This window comes from Triticum aestivum, chromosome 1D (assembly GCF_018294505.1).
Source record: "Triticum aestivum cultivar Chinese Spring chromosome 1D, IWGSC CS RefSeq v2.1, whole genome shotgun sequence".
Lineage (NCBI taxonomy): Eukaryota > Viridiplantae > Streptophyta > Magnoliopsida > Poales > Poaceae > Triticum > Triticum aestivum.
Window position 1 is genome coordinate 61,305,134 of NC_057796.1, and position 12,658 is coordinate 61,317,791.

The 12,658-nt window shown below is 42.4% G+C and overlaps 1 protein-coding gene across 2 annotated transcripts; it reads left to right on the forward strand.

Annotated features, from left to right (window-relative positions):
* The first annotated feature begins 3,868 nt into the window (after positions 1 to 3,868).
* LOC123180295 (putative protein TPRXL) lies at positions 3,869 to 8,256 on the forward strand. 2 transcript variants are annotated; one of them, XM_044592292.1, is made up of 5 exons: positions 3,869 to 4,320; positions 4,439 to 4,648; positions 5,121 to 6,936; positions 7,468 to 7,750; positions 8,199 to 8,256. In XM_044592292.1, exons 1-3 carry the CDS (start codon positions 3,937 to 3,939, stop codon positions 5,223 to 5,225), a joined length of 699 nt encoding a protein of 232 aa, XP_044448227.1. In that variant the 5' UTR covers positions 3,869 to 3,936; the 3' UTR covers positions 5,226 to 6,936; positions 7,468 to 7,750; positions 8,199 to 8,256. The 2 variants fall into 2 exon arrangements, with proteins under 2 accessions (XP_044448227.1, XP_044448228.1); XM_044592293.1 differs by having other exon boundaries at positions 7,468 to 7,566.
* The last annotated feature ends 4,402 nt before the right edge of the window (positions 8,257 to 12,658 follow it).

Below are 12,658 nucleotides of genomic sequence, written 5' to 3' on the forward strand. Positions count from 1 at the left end.
ACTCCATTTGCCTGGTAAATCTTCCTCAGCAAATTTCCAAAGTTTTTGTTCAACTCGAACTATTGTGAAGGAAGTACTAGCTAGGCATATCCTGATGAGCTGAATTTTTGCCACATCTTCTATATTCCCAAATCATTGCTCTCCACAAAAATTGAGCCCCATCTAACAATACATGTGAGTGTCGCTTCAACATTCATATTTCTGTCCAGTGTGGTACGTTGCAAAGCAAGTGACACCTAGGCTCCTCCATTTGAGCTGAAAATTTTCCAAGATAGTGTCCTTAGTAGATGATCATCCTCGGCCAAAACTCAGGCCCATTGGCCATGTGCATTTCTCGTACCACTAATCAAACACTTGGGTGCTAATTCATGTTTGAGCATTGTTCGGTCTCCTCGTGAGATTCTTCTATTGTTATTTTCTTCCAAGCATCTACCTGGGGAGTGCCAAACCTACTAGACATGCCTAGGCTTCCCAAAACGCATGGCAACACCACGGTCACGCGGTGACCACACGGCGGGCATGCGAGTCTACGCGCTTTGGAGTTGGGGCCCTGGGCCACCGTCCAAACCTCAACGTATCACCACCAAACCATGCATTTATGCTTAAATAGATACTTATGTACCTAGAAACGATTTTTGGAAAAAATAAATAGCAAACTATGAGGCAGCTACAGTTCAAATTTGACCCGCTTCCTGCTGAATCGGCGGGAATTTGTCTTTTTCACCAGAGATGGATCAAAGCTTTTGACACCCAACCATTTTGTCAATTGTGCATTAAATATGGCCTAGTATTTTATAAAATTGATTTGGTCCAATTTTGCAACAAATATATGGTAGGTCCTTCACAAAAAAAAACTCATTTCGGGCACTCAGAAAATGGAAAATGAATTTTCCATGCAAAGAAAATGAAAACTCCCTTAGGCAACATTGTTTGGAACTCCAAGATGCACCCTTGTGCACAATATGAGATCATTTTAACAAACTATGCCATGAATGTGGCCATAAGATTGATCATTTGGCTTGAAAGCCATGAATTTTCACGCATGATAGCTCATTTCTGAGAACACTTTTTTAAAATAATTGCCGTATTACAAGTTTATTATATTTCCTAGAAACTTGGTCACATATGATGACATAATGCGAAGTTTTCCAATTTTTTGATCTTTTTTATTTTTATGCCCGTTTCAAAATGCGGTCAAAACGGCGGGCTTGACCGTTCCTAGCTAATGGTTGAATCTTGGAATTTTTTTGATGTTTCTATGATTAAATAGATACTTATGTAACTAGAAATGATTTTTGGAAAAAATAAATAGCAAACTATGAGGGAGCTACAGTTCAAATTTGACCCGCTTCTCAAATTTGACCCGCTTCGTGCTGAATCGGCGGGAATTTGTCTTTTCACTAGAGATGGATCAAAGCTTTTGACACCCAACCATTTTGTCAATTATGCATTAAATATGGCCTAGTATTTTAGAAAATTGATTTGGTCCAATTTTGCAACAAATATATGGTAGGTCCTTCACAAAAAAAACTCATTTCGAGCACTCGGAAAATGGAAAATGAATTTTCCGTGCAAAGAAAATGAAAACTCCCTTAGGCAACATTGTTTGGAATTCCAAGATGCACCCTTGTGCACGATATGAGATCATTAACAAACTATGCCATGAATGTGGCCATAAGATTGATCATTTGGCTTGGAAGCCATGAATCTTCACGCATGATAGCTCATTTCTGAGAACACTTTTTAAAAATAATTGCAGTATTACAAGTTTATTATTTTTCCTGGAAACTTGGTCACATATGATAACACAATGCGAAGGTTTTCCAATTTTTTGATTTTTTTGATTTTTTATGCCCGTTTCAAAATGCGGTCAAAACGGCGGGCTTGACCGTTCCTAGCTAATGGTTGAATCTTGGAAATTTTTTGATGTTTCTCTGATTAAATAGATACTTATGTACCTAGAAATGTTTTTTGGAAAAAATAAATAGCAAACTATGAGGCAGCTACAGTTCAAATTTGACCCGCTTCCTGCTGAATCGGCGAGAATTTGTCTTTTTCACCAGAGATGGATCAAAGCTTTTGACACCCAACCATTTTGTCAATTGTGCATTAAATATGGCCTAGTATTTTATAAAATTGATTTGGTCCAATTTTGCAACAAATATATGGTAGGTCATTCACAAAAAAAACTCATTTCGGGCACTCGGAAAATGGAAAATGAATTTTCCGTGCAAAGAAAATGAAAACTCCCTTAGGCAACATTGTTTGGAATTCTAAGATGCACCCTTGTGCACAATATGAGATCATTTGAACAAACTATGCCTTGAATGTGGCCATAAGATTGATCATTTGGCTCGAAAGCCATGAATCTTCACGCATGATAGCTCATTTCTGAGAACATTTTTTAAAAATAATTGTCGTATTACAAGTTTATTATTTTCCCTGGCAACTTGGTCACATGTAATGACACAATGCGAAGGTTTTCCATTTTTTGATTTTTTTGGAATTTTTTATGCCCGTTTCAAAATGCGATCAAAACGGCGAGCATGACCGTTCATAGCTAGTGGTTTAATATTGGATTTTTTGGTGGTTCTCTGATTAAATAGATACTTATGTACCTAGAAATGATTTTTGGAAAAAATAAAGAGCAAAGTATGAGGCAGTTGCAGTTCAAATTTGACCCGCTCCCTACTGAATCAGCGGAAATTTGTCTTTTTCACCAAAGGTGGATAAAAACTTTTGACACCCAACCATTTGCTCAATTGTGCATTAAACATGGCCTAGTATTTTATAAAATTGATTTGGTACAAATTTGCAACAAATATATGGTAGGTCCTTCACAAAAAAAACTCATTTTGGGCACTCGGAAAATGGAAAATGAATTTTCCGTCCAAAGAAAATGAAAACTCCCTTAGGCAACATTGTTTGGAATTCCAAGATGCACCCTTGTGCATAATATGAGATCATTTGAACAAAATATGCCATGAATGTGGCCATGAGATTGATCACTTGACATGAAAGTCATTCATCTTCACGCATGATAGCTCATTTCTAAGAACACTTTTTAAAAAGAATTTCCGTATTACAAGTTTATTATTTTTCCTGATAACTTGGTCACATGTAATGACACAATGCGAAGGTTTTCCAATTTTTTGATTTTTTTGGAATTTTTCATGCCCATTTCAAAATGCGTTCAAAACGGCGGGCATGACCGTTCGTAGCCAGTGGTTAAAACTTGGAATTTTTTTGATGTTTCTATGATTAAATAGATACTTTTGTACCTAGAAATGATTTTTGGAAAAAATAAAGAGCAAACTATGAGGCAGCTGCAGTTCAAATTTGACCCGCTTCCTGCTGAATCGGCGGAAATTTGTCTTTTTCAGCATAGGTGGATTGAATCTTTTGACACCCAACCATTTGATCAATTGTGCATTAAATATGTCCTAATCTTTTAGAAAATTAAGTTGGTCCAAATTTGTAACAAATATATGGTAGGTCCTCAACAAAAGAACTCATTTTGGACACTCAAAAAATGAAAAATGATTTAAAAGAACTTATTTCTCATAACTCTTTAAAAAAATATTTGTCTTATTTCAATTTGTGATTATTCCTGAAAACTATAGTCAAATTTGCTGACACAATGAGATTTAAAAAAAAATTCAGGTCATAATAAAATAGCTAACATGATTTAGCACCTTACTTTTAGTCGATTACGACCCACTTAAATGGTCAAAATATATACTGCGTTCTGATTGGTCTAGGGGCCTCTCACTTTGGATCATGGATAAATCACCGTCAGATGCTTCTGGATCCAACGGCCCGCACCTCACCCTCTCGCCCACCCACCGCGAGCTACCCCTCAGAAAAAACCCACCGCACACCACTCCTCTCTCTCCCCCCACAGCGAACCCTGGCGCTCTCACCATCTGGATCTTGATGCGTCGTCGCCCCCAACCCCACTCCTCCCTCTGGATCTCGACGCGCCGCCGCCCCCACCCCACTCCCTCCCACGCTGTCCACCGGCGTTCTCACACTCTCACCGCTCGGCCCTCTCATCCGCCTCCCGTCCCCTCGGCGGCGGCGCCCTCCCCATCGCTATCCCCCAACCCCGGCAGCCAGATCCCGCTCAGGCTCACATCGGGCTCCTCATCGTCCTCCTCGACCTGCTCCTCCCGCCCGCGCTCCTCTCCAACTTCCTCCGCGCCGGCGTCCACCACGCCTCCGCGCACAGCCTCCTCGACCAGGCTAGGGGCTTCCACTTTCGCTCCTCCCTCGTCAACCTCCCCGCCGTCTCCGCCGCCCGCTCCCTCCTCATCCTCTGTAAACACCCCGCCCTGCCCCCTCCATGTTAAGCGCGTGCTGTCAATTTCCTGATCTCGAATCGCCATCTGATTTCCTTCCTTGTTACTAATCGATCGCTGTTTTTTCGTGTGTGCAGGCGCGTACACGGCATGCGGGGGCGGCGGCCTGCAGCATCGGCTCCCTCTTCTACGTCCTCGCCAAGGCCGTCGCGGTCTTTGGCGTGGTCGCCGACGGCGCCGCCGGCCTCGAGCTGCACGGCAAGGGCCAGCTCCTCGCCTTGGCCTACCGGGCCAGCAGCCGGGAGAAGCGCTGGCTGCACGTCGTCTACAGGATCAACATCGAAGTAGTAAGTCCCTGCCCCTCGTCCCCTCCATTCCCATCTTCGTTCGCATTAACCACCATGGCCACGCCCAGTTCTTCAGCAGCAGTCTGTGTCACACACGCCAAACCCAAAATCAATTTCGCGTTATAATAGCAGCTAAAATTCAGATTTGACTGCTCCCTGATGCGATGTTGGTACGTGCAGTGCAATAGTTGCATGTGTACCAATCTGAGACAATGATTCTACCCTGTAAACGATTCTATGCCGCTAGTCTCAGGGGTTTGAATTGGCCTTAGCACGTACGAATGGAAGTGATGCATACATACAGGTTATAAGTTGTCCTTTACATATACCTTATCCACACACAATGTTCAATTGCCGGCCTGCAAGAATGCTATTCATTTTCTAGTATGAGTGTACTTTCTCCCTTAGGTCTGGTGTTAGTTTCGTCCTTCCCTGTGTGTGTTCTCTCCTAATGCTACAAGTTTCCACGCAGGCGACCTCCATGGACGACATCGACGATGAAGACAATGACGAGGGGCCTGTAACAAGAATGAGAGCCCTCTTGTTCATAGGGGCGTTGATCCGGACGACCGAATGAATCCTCCTCCTTTTGGTTTAGCTCTTGATTGACGCCTTGGGAAGTCCTAGTGCAAATTTGGTTTGCATAATGCTCTGGTCTGGCAAATGATTTTAGATATGCACTAGTGGTGGAAATTTAGGCATTCGTCGGTAGAAAAAGTTGATCATTGATCTGGAGATACAAAAGTGGAGCTTTTGGCATTTGTTGCTGATTAATTCATGCCATGATTACTTGACAGAGGGAAACCATTGGGCTGATAAACTTCGACTAGCAGTAGGAATTATGAGGAGAAATTGTTTAATTTGAACGCAAACAACAGTTATCGGTTTCAAAATGCCATACTTTTAACCGGAATGAGTTTCTTCTTTGGCTGCTTCTCTGTCAAATTACTTGCATATGCATTGTTGACCTGTTAAGGAAAATCAGCTCAAGTGGTTTTTTCTCTGAAAACAAGAAAAATGAACATATGTGTTTATTAGTTTGTTTGTAGAAGTTCAATAGAAACAGTTCTATTGCCTACGACTGTAGTTATAGTCACTAGTTAGGCTGATTTCGAGCAGACTGCTTAGTGTTGACCGTGCCATGCAGAGTTTTGGAAGGGGCTGCTGGTGTTGTAATTGTTTAGCCTAATTTATTGCATCATCTTATCAGGGACATGAGTATTCTTTTTTTCTTTTAATTGACATTAGATGTATACACCTTTTATGGATATGTTGTTAAGTCTCAAGGCACATTCTTTCCTGTACACAGATGATTTTGTTGTAGTTTATTTTATATCTGACACAGAGCTGAGCGACTTGTTTGTTTTACATCTGACGGAGGTGTAATAGTTTTATGATAGTGCTTACTACCTTTTTTAGTTACTTCAAATAATACCTTTTTCTGTTAACTGATTAGCATAGCCCTTTTGTAAATAATACCTTTTTTTGTTAACTGATTAGCATAGCCCTTTTTCTGTTAATTTAAATTAACTGAAACATTTTCAGTTACTTCAATTAAACATGCAGTGTAGAGCTACTCATTTGATTCATTTGAAAATATGAGTAATTCTTTTTCATTAACAGAAACTTCTCATCTCTTTTCTTCTGTTTTCCTCTCTTCTCTTCTTCTCTTTGCTGCTGTTAAGTTAGGACTTGCTGCTGATGATTGCTGTTGTTAAACATCATGATTGCTTAGTTTAGTGTAGGACTTGTTGCTGCTGCTGCTGTCATATTCATATTGTATTTTCCAAAGTTGTTGATCAAAGAAATGGACTAAATTAAAGCATTCCCAGGAATTGATGCTGTTGTTATTGGCCTGCTGCTGTTGTCAAACTGCTGTTGTCATTAACCTGCTGTTGCTGCTGTTGTAGGAGAAGGAGCACGCCCAGGAGAAGGAGCAAGCCCAGGAGAAGGAGCAAGCCCAGGAGAAAAAGAACGAGCAGGAGAAGAAGGCCCTGGATTGCTGCTGCTGGAGTGTCGAGGATCTGGGATCTGTGACGGCCCTGCACCGGCTCCTGCCCGCGGACGTCGCGCGGGTGGTGTGCGTCTGCCGTCTCTGGCGCGCCATCGTCTCCGACCGCGCCGTGCTGGAAGTCGCCTTCCGCGCGCCCTGGGGCGTTCGCCGCGTCCTCGGCGACCCGGCCACCAAGGCCTTCTGGCGCGCTGCCTCCCTCGCCCGATTCGCGCTCTCACGCGCCGTCCATCACGGGGACACCATCCCCGGCATCGTGCTCAAGTATTCTGTCCAGGTATCATCTGTCTAATCCTTCCTCCCCGTTTGAAGCTCATTCTTCGGGTGTTGTTGTTAGCTGAATCCTATCCGAGGCAACACCAACCGGTTATTACTGAACTTGGCAGATTCTGTAGTATTATCAGAGCCCACAATATTGATGTGATGTATAAACATGTGAATTCAAAACATTCTCTATTTTCTTGCTGAAGATTCAGGGCAGTGGCCTATGTATATCAGTTATCAATTGGCTTGATTTAGGCTGCTGATAGTTAGTGTCTTAGTGACAGAAATAACTCAAAAGCTGTACCTTTAGCTGTGCTGGCAATCAAATGTATAGAATTGTAACCGTGAAACTAGTTATCATTTATTATCGTAACCAGCAGATCTCTCTAGTAAGCAGTAACTGGTAGTTCTCATAATCCATCCCATGGATTACTGCCCCAACGTGTGTTCCAAGGGCTTTACCTGTTAGAATTGATGCTTGTTTCTACTAAGTTTTAGCTGTGAATCTGTTGTGTCACCTGAATCATATTCTGCAATTGTGCAGCAAAATCTGGCTCAGGCCCGGAAGGAGCACGAAGCTGCTGTATTGGTGCTATAGCAGAGAGATGGGCCTCCTAGCAAAGCTTGCTGGGGCATTTTCAGGGTTAGTTGCAAAGCTCCTTATAGCAATGCTTGCAGTATTTGTTTTTGGTTAGGAGCAGGAAGCTGCTGTATTGGTGCTGTAACACCCTTTTTCACATATACTAGATACGGTTGATGCCGTGAAGAAGTCAGCTCCCCTTGGATGGTGCAGTGTAGCAAATCAATGTCGATTCATTCATTCTTTGGTGAGTGCACACTACTAGCACATTCTTTGCTGTGATCAAGTGCGACTCATATCCAGTTGTTTGCTCACATTATTATTTGATTATGCCATGCCGCTGCCATTGTTTTCTTAATCATGATTTGCTCCAACCTGGCATTGTGTTGTACAACTACTAGTACGTACTTCAATTGCATGCATGCATGTTTGCTGTTCCCTGAACTGTTTGCTGTTCTCTGAACTGTTTGACTGCCTGTAATGCATACGGCTCGTGTCTTGTTGCTCCCTGACCTGTTGTACTGTCCATCTGTTCTGTTAACTTGCACTGTGTTGGTACTTATCGTTTGCAAAATATATCTCAGTTTTCGCTGTTATGAGAATGTTATATGCATGGTTTCCTCTTAAATCTAAAGTTATGCAACAAATTTTTCACTTGATTATGTTTCTAACTTTTCATAATTTATTATTTGCAGGTGCTGGCCTTCATTCTTCAAAAGTTGGGTGTACAGGAGCTGTAGGAAGAAGAATCCTGAAAAAAAACCACACCCAGAATGCGTTTTGGCTCACTGGAGCTAGTTATGTGTATATTTAGTTGCATATTATAGCTGAATACCAGATTTTTACTATGTACTTTGCTTGGTTGTTGTAATATACTATCTCAGTTTTGGGTGTACAGGATTGTATTGTACTTTGTTTGGCTGTTGTATGGAATATTATGCCTTATTGGCTCTTTTTGAATTAAATTATCTAATTGCAAAAATATAGAACTGACCTGTGGTAATTGGTTCCCATTTGACTAGTGGGACCTACTTTAAAATTTAAAAGAAACAAAAGAAAACTGACAAATGGGCAGAAAAAAGGCCGAGGCCCAAAAAATCTGGACAAAATAAAAGTTTGTTGGGCTTGGCCCATGTAGTTGACCAAACTTGAAAGGAAAAAAACAATAAATGGGTTGAATTAATGGGCTTGGCCCATATAGACACCTAATCGGACCGGGCTGATTCTTGTCAACGACCTTTTCATTTGGTCGCAATTTTGCCATGTCAGCTTGCCACGTCGGATCCGATGTGGCCTGGGCAGACAGTCAGTGACCAAAACAAAAGGTCATGGGTTCAACGACCTTCTGTTTTGGTCGTAAACGTCTATGACCTTCTCACAGAGAAGGTCGCTAATTTCAGTTTACGACTGCCAGCTTTTGACCTTCTGTTTTTGGTCACAAAAAGGTCGCAAATGAAAAACTATGACCTTTCAGCGGCCAATAGTGAGGGTCACAAGTTGACATATTTCTTGTAGTGTCCCCCCTAGATGGGGAGAGGTTCTCCCTCTGGTCCTTGGCATTCATGGCGATGATGGCCCCTCCGGGATCCTCCTCCACGGCCTCCGGTGATGATGGCCCCCTCCGGCATCGTGGCTACAGAGGCTTGCGGCGGCGGAACTTCTGATCTAGGTTTCTTTCTAGAAGTTTGGGTATATATGAGAGCTGTTGGCATCTAGAACAAGTCAGGGGGGTCTCTGGGATGTCCATGAGGCAAGGAGGCGCGCCCAGGGTGGGTGGGCGCGCCCCCCACCCTCGTGGGCAACCCGGGACTCTTCTGGCCCAACTCTTTGACTCCGCGGCCTTCTTCTAGTTCAAAAATAAGCTCCGTCAAGTTTCAGGTCAATTGGACTCCGTTTGGTTTTCCTTTTCTGCGATATTCTAAAACAAGGAAAAAGCAAACTGGCACTGGGCTCTATGTTAATAGGTTAGTCCCAAAAACCATATAAAATAGCATATAAACGCATATAAAACATCCAAGGTTGATAATATAATAGCATGAATACTTCATAAATTATAGATACGTTGGAGACGTATCACACACCCACTTAGTTTCTTTTGTTCAGCTTTCATATATTTATAGCTCTAGTGCATCCGTTGCATGGAAATCCCTACTCCTCACATTGACATCAATTGATGGGCATCTCCATAGCCTATTGATTAGCCGCGTCAATATGAGACTCTCTACCTTTTTGTCTTCTCACATAACCCCCATCATTGTACTTTATTCCACCCATAGTGCTATATCCATGGCTTGCGCTCATGTAATGCGTAAGGGTTGAAAAGGCTGAAGCGCGTTAAAAAGTATGAACCAATTGCTCGGCTTGTCATCGGGGTTATGCATGATGAGAACGTTTTGTGTGACGAAGTTGAAGCATGGCCTAACTATATGATTTTGTAGGGATAAACTTTCTTTGGCTATGTTATTTTGATAAGACATAATTGCTTGGTTAGCATGTTTGAAGTATTATTGTTTTTATGTCAACATTAAACTTTTATCTTGAATCTTTCGGATCTAAATATTCATGCCACAACAAAAAGAATTACGTTGAAAATTATGCTAAGTAGCATTCGACATCAAAAATTCTGTTTTTATCATTTACCTACTCGAGGACGAGCAGGAATTAAGCTTGGGGATGCTTGATACGTCTCCAACGTATCTATAATTTTTGATTGTTCCATGCCATTATATTATCTGTTTTGGATGTTCAATGGGCTTTATTATACACTTTTATATTATTTTTGGGACTAACCTATTAACCGGAGGCCTAGCCCAAATTGCTGTTTTTTTGCCTATTTCAGTGTTTCGAAGGAAAGGAATATCAAACGGAGTCCAAACGGAATGAAACCTTTGGGAACGTGATTTTCGGAACAAACGTGATCCAGAGGACTTGGAGTGGATGTCAAGCAATCAACGAGGAGGCCACGAGGCAGGGAGGTGTGCCTACCCCCCTGGGCGCGCCCCCACCCTCGTGGGCCCCTCGTAGCTCTCCTGACCGACCTCTTTCGCCAATATATACTCATATTCCCTGGAAACATCAGAACAGGAGCCGAAACCCTATTTCCGCCGCCGCAACCTTCTGTACCCGTGAGATCCCATCTTGGGGCCTTTTCCGGCGCTCTGCCGGAGGGGGCATTGATCATGGAGGGCTTCTATATCAACACCATAGCCTCTCCGATGATGTGTGAATAGTTTACCTCAGACCTTCGGGTCCATAGTTATTAGCTAGATGGCTTCTTCTCTCTCTTTGGATCTCAATACAAAGTTCTCCTCGATTCTCTTGGAGATCTATTCGATGTAATCTTCTTTTGCGGTGTGTCTATCGAGATCCGATGAATTGTGGGTTTATGATCAAGATTATCTATGTACAATATTTGAATCTCCTCTGAATTCTTTTATGTATGATTGGTTATCTTTGCAAGTCTCTTCGAATTATCAGTTTGGTTTGGCTTACTAGATTGATCTTTCTTGCAATGGGAGAAGTGCTTTGCTTTGGGTTCAATCTTGCGGTGCTCGATCCCAGTGACAGTAGGGCAAACGACACGTATTGTATTGTTGCCATCGAGGATAAAAAGATGGGGTTTATATCATATTGCTTGAGTTTATCCCTCTACATCATGTCATCTTGCTTAAAGCGTTACTCTGTTCTTATGAACTTAATACTCTAGATGCATGCTGGATAGCGGTCGATGTGTGGAGTAATAGTAGTAGATGCAGGCAGGAGTCGGTCTACTCGTCGCGGACGTGATGCCTATATACATGATCATGCCTAGATATTCTCATAACTATGCTCAATTCTATCAATTGCTCGACAGTAATTTGTTCACCCACCGTAATACTTATGCTCTTGAGAGAAGCCACTAGTGAAACCTATGGCCCCCGGGTCTATTCTCCATCATATTAATCTCTTGTCAACTAGCTATTTCTGGCGCTATTTATTTTGCAATCTTTACTTTCACTCTTTATCATAAAAATACCAAAAATATTATCTTATCATCTCTATCAGATCTCACTTTTGCATGTGGCCGTGAAGGGATTGACAACCCCTTTATCGCGTTGGTTGCAAGGTTCTTATTTGTTTGTGTAGGTACGTGGGACTTGAGCGTGGTCTCCTACTGGATTGATACCTTGGTTCTCAAAAACTAAGGGAAATACTTACGCTACTTTGCTGCATCACCCTTTCCTCTTCAAGGGAAAAACCAACACAGTGCTCAAGAGGTAGCACCAGGCCTGCTGTAGATGCTGCTGATGACGTTCACAACGTCTGGGAGAGTAAAGTTGATGACTACTCGATAGTTCAGTGTGCCATGCTTTACGGCTTAGAACCAGGACTTCAACGATGTTCTGAACGTCATGGAGCATATGAGATGTTTCAGGAGTTGAAGTTAATATTTCAAGCAAATGCCCAGATTGAGAGATATGAAGTCTCCAATAAGTTCTACAGCTGCAAGATGGAGGAGAATAGTTATGTCAGTGAACATATACCCAGAATGTCTGGGTACCACAACCACTTGACTCAACTGAGAGTGAATCTTCCTGATGATAGTGTCATTGACAGAGTTCTTCAATCACTGCCACCAAGCTACAAAAGCTTCATGATGAACTATAATATGCAAGGGATGGATAAGACAATTCCCGAGCTCTTCGCAATGCTAAAGGCTGCGGAGGTAGAAATCAAGAAGGAGCATCAAGTGTTGATGGTCAACAAGACCACCAGTTTCAAGAAAAAGGGTAAAGGTAAGAAGGGGAACTTTAAGAAGAACGGCAAGCAAGTTGCTACTCAAGTGAAGAAGCCCAAGTCTGGACCTAAGCCTGAGACTGAGTGCTTCTACTACAAAGGGGCTGGTCACTGGAAGCGGAACTGCCCCAAGTATTTGCGGAGAAGAAGGATGGCAAGGTGAACAAAGGTATATGTGATATACATGTTATTGATGTGTACCTTACTAATGCTCGCAGTAGTGCCTGGGTATTTGATACCGGTTCTGTTGCTAATATTTGCAACTCGAAACAGTGACTACAGATTAAGCGAAGATTGGCTAAGGACGAGGTGACAATGCGCGTGGGAAATGGTTCCAAAGTCGATGTGATCGCCGTCGGCACGCTACCTCTACATCTAT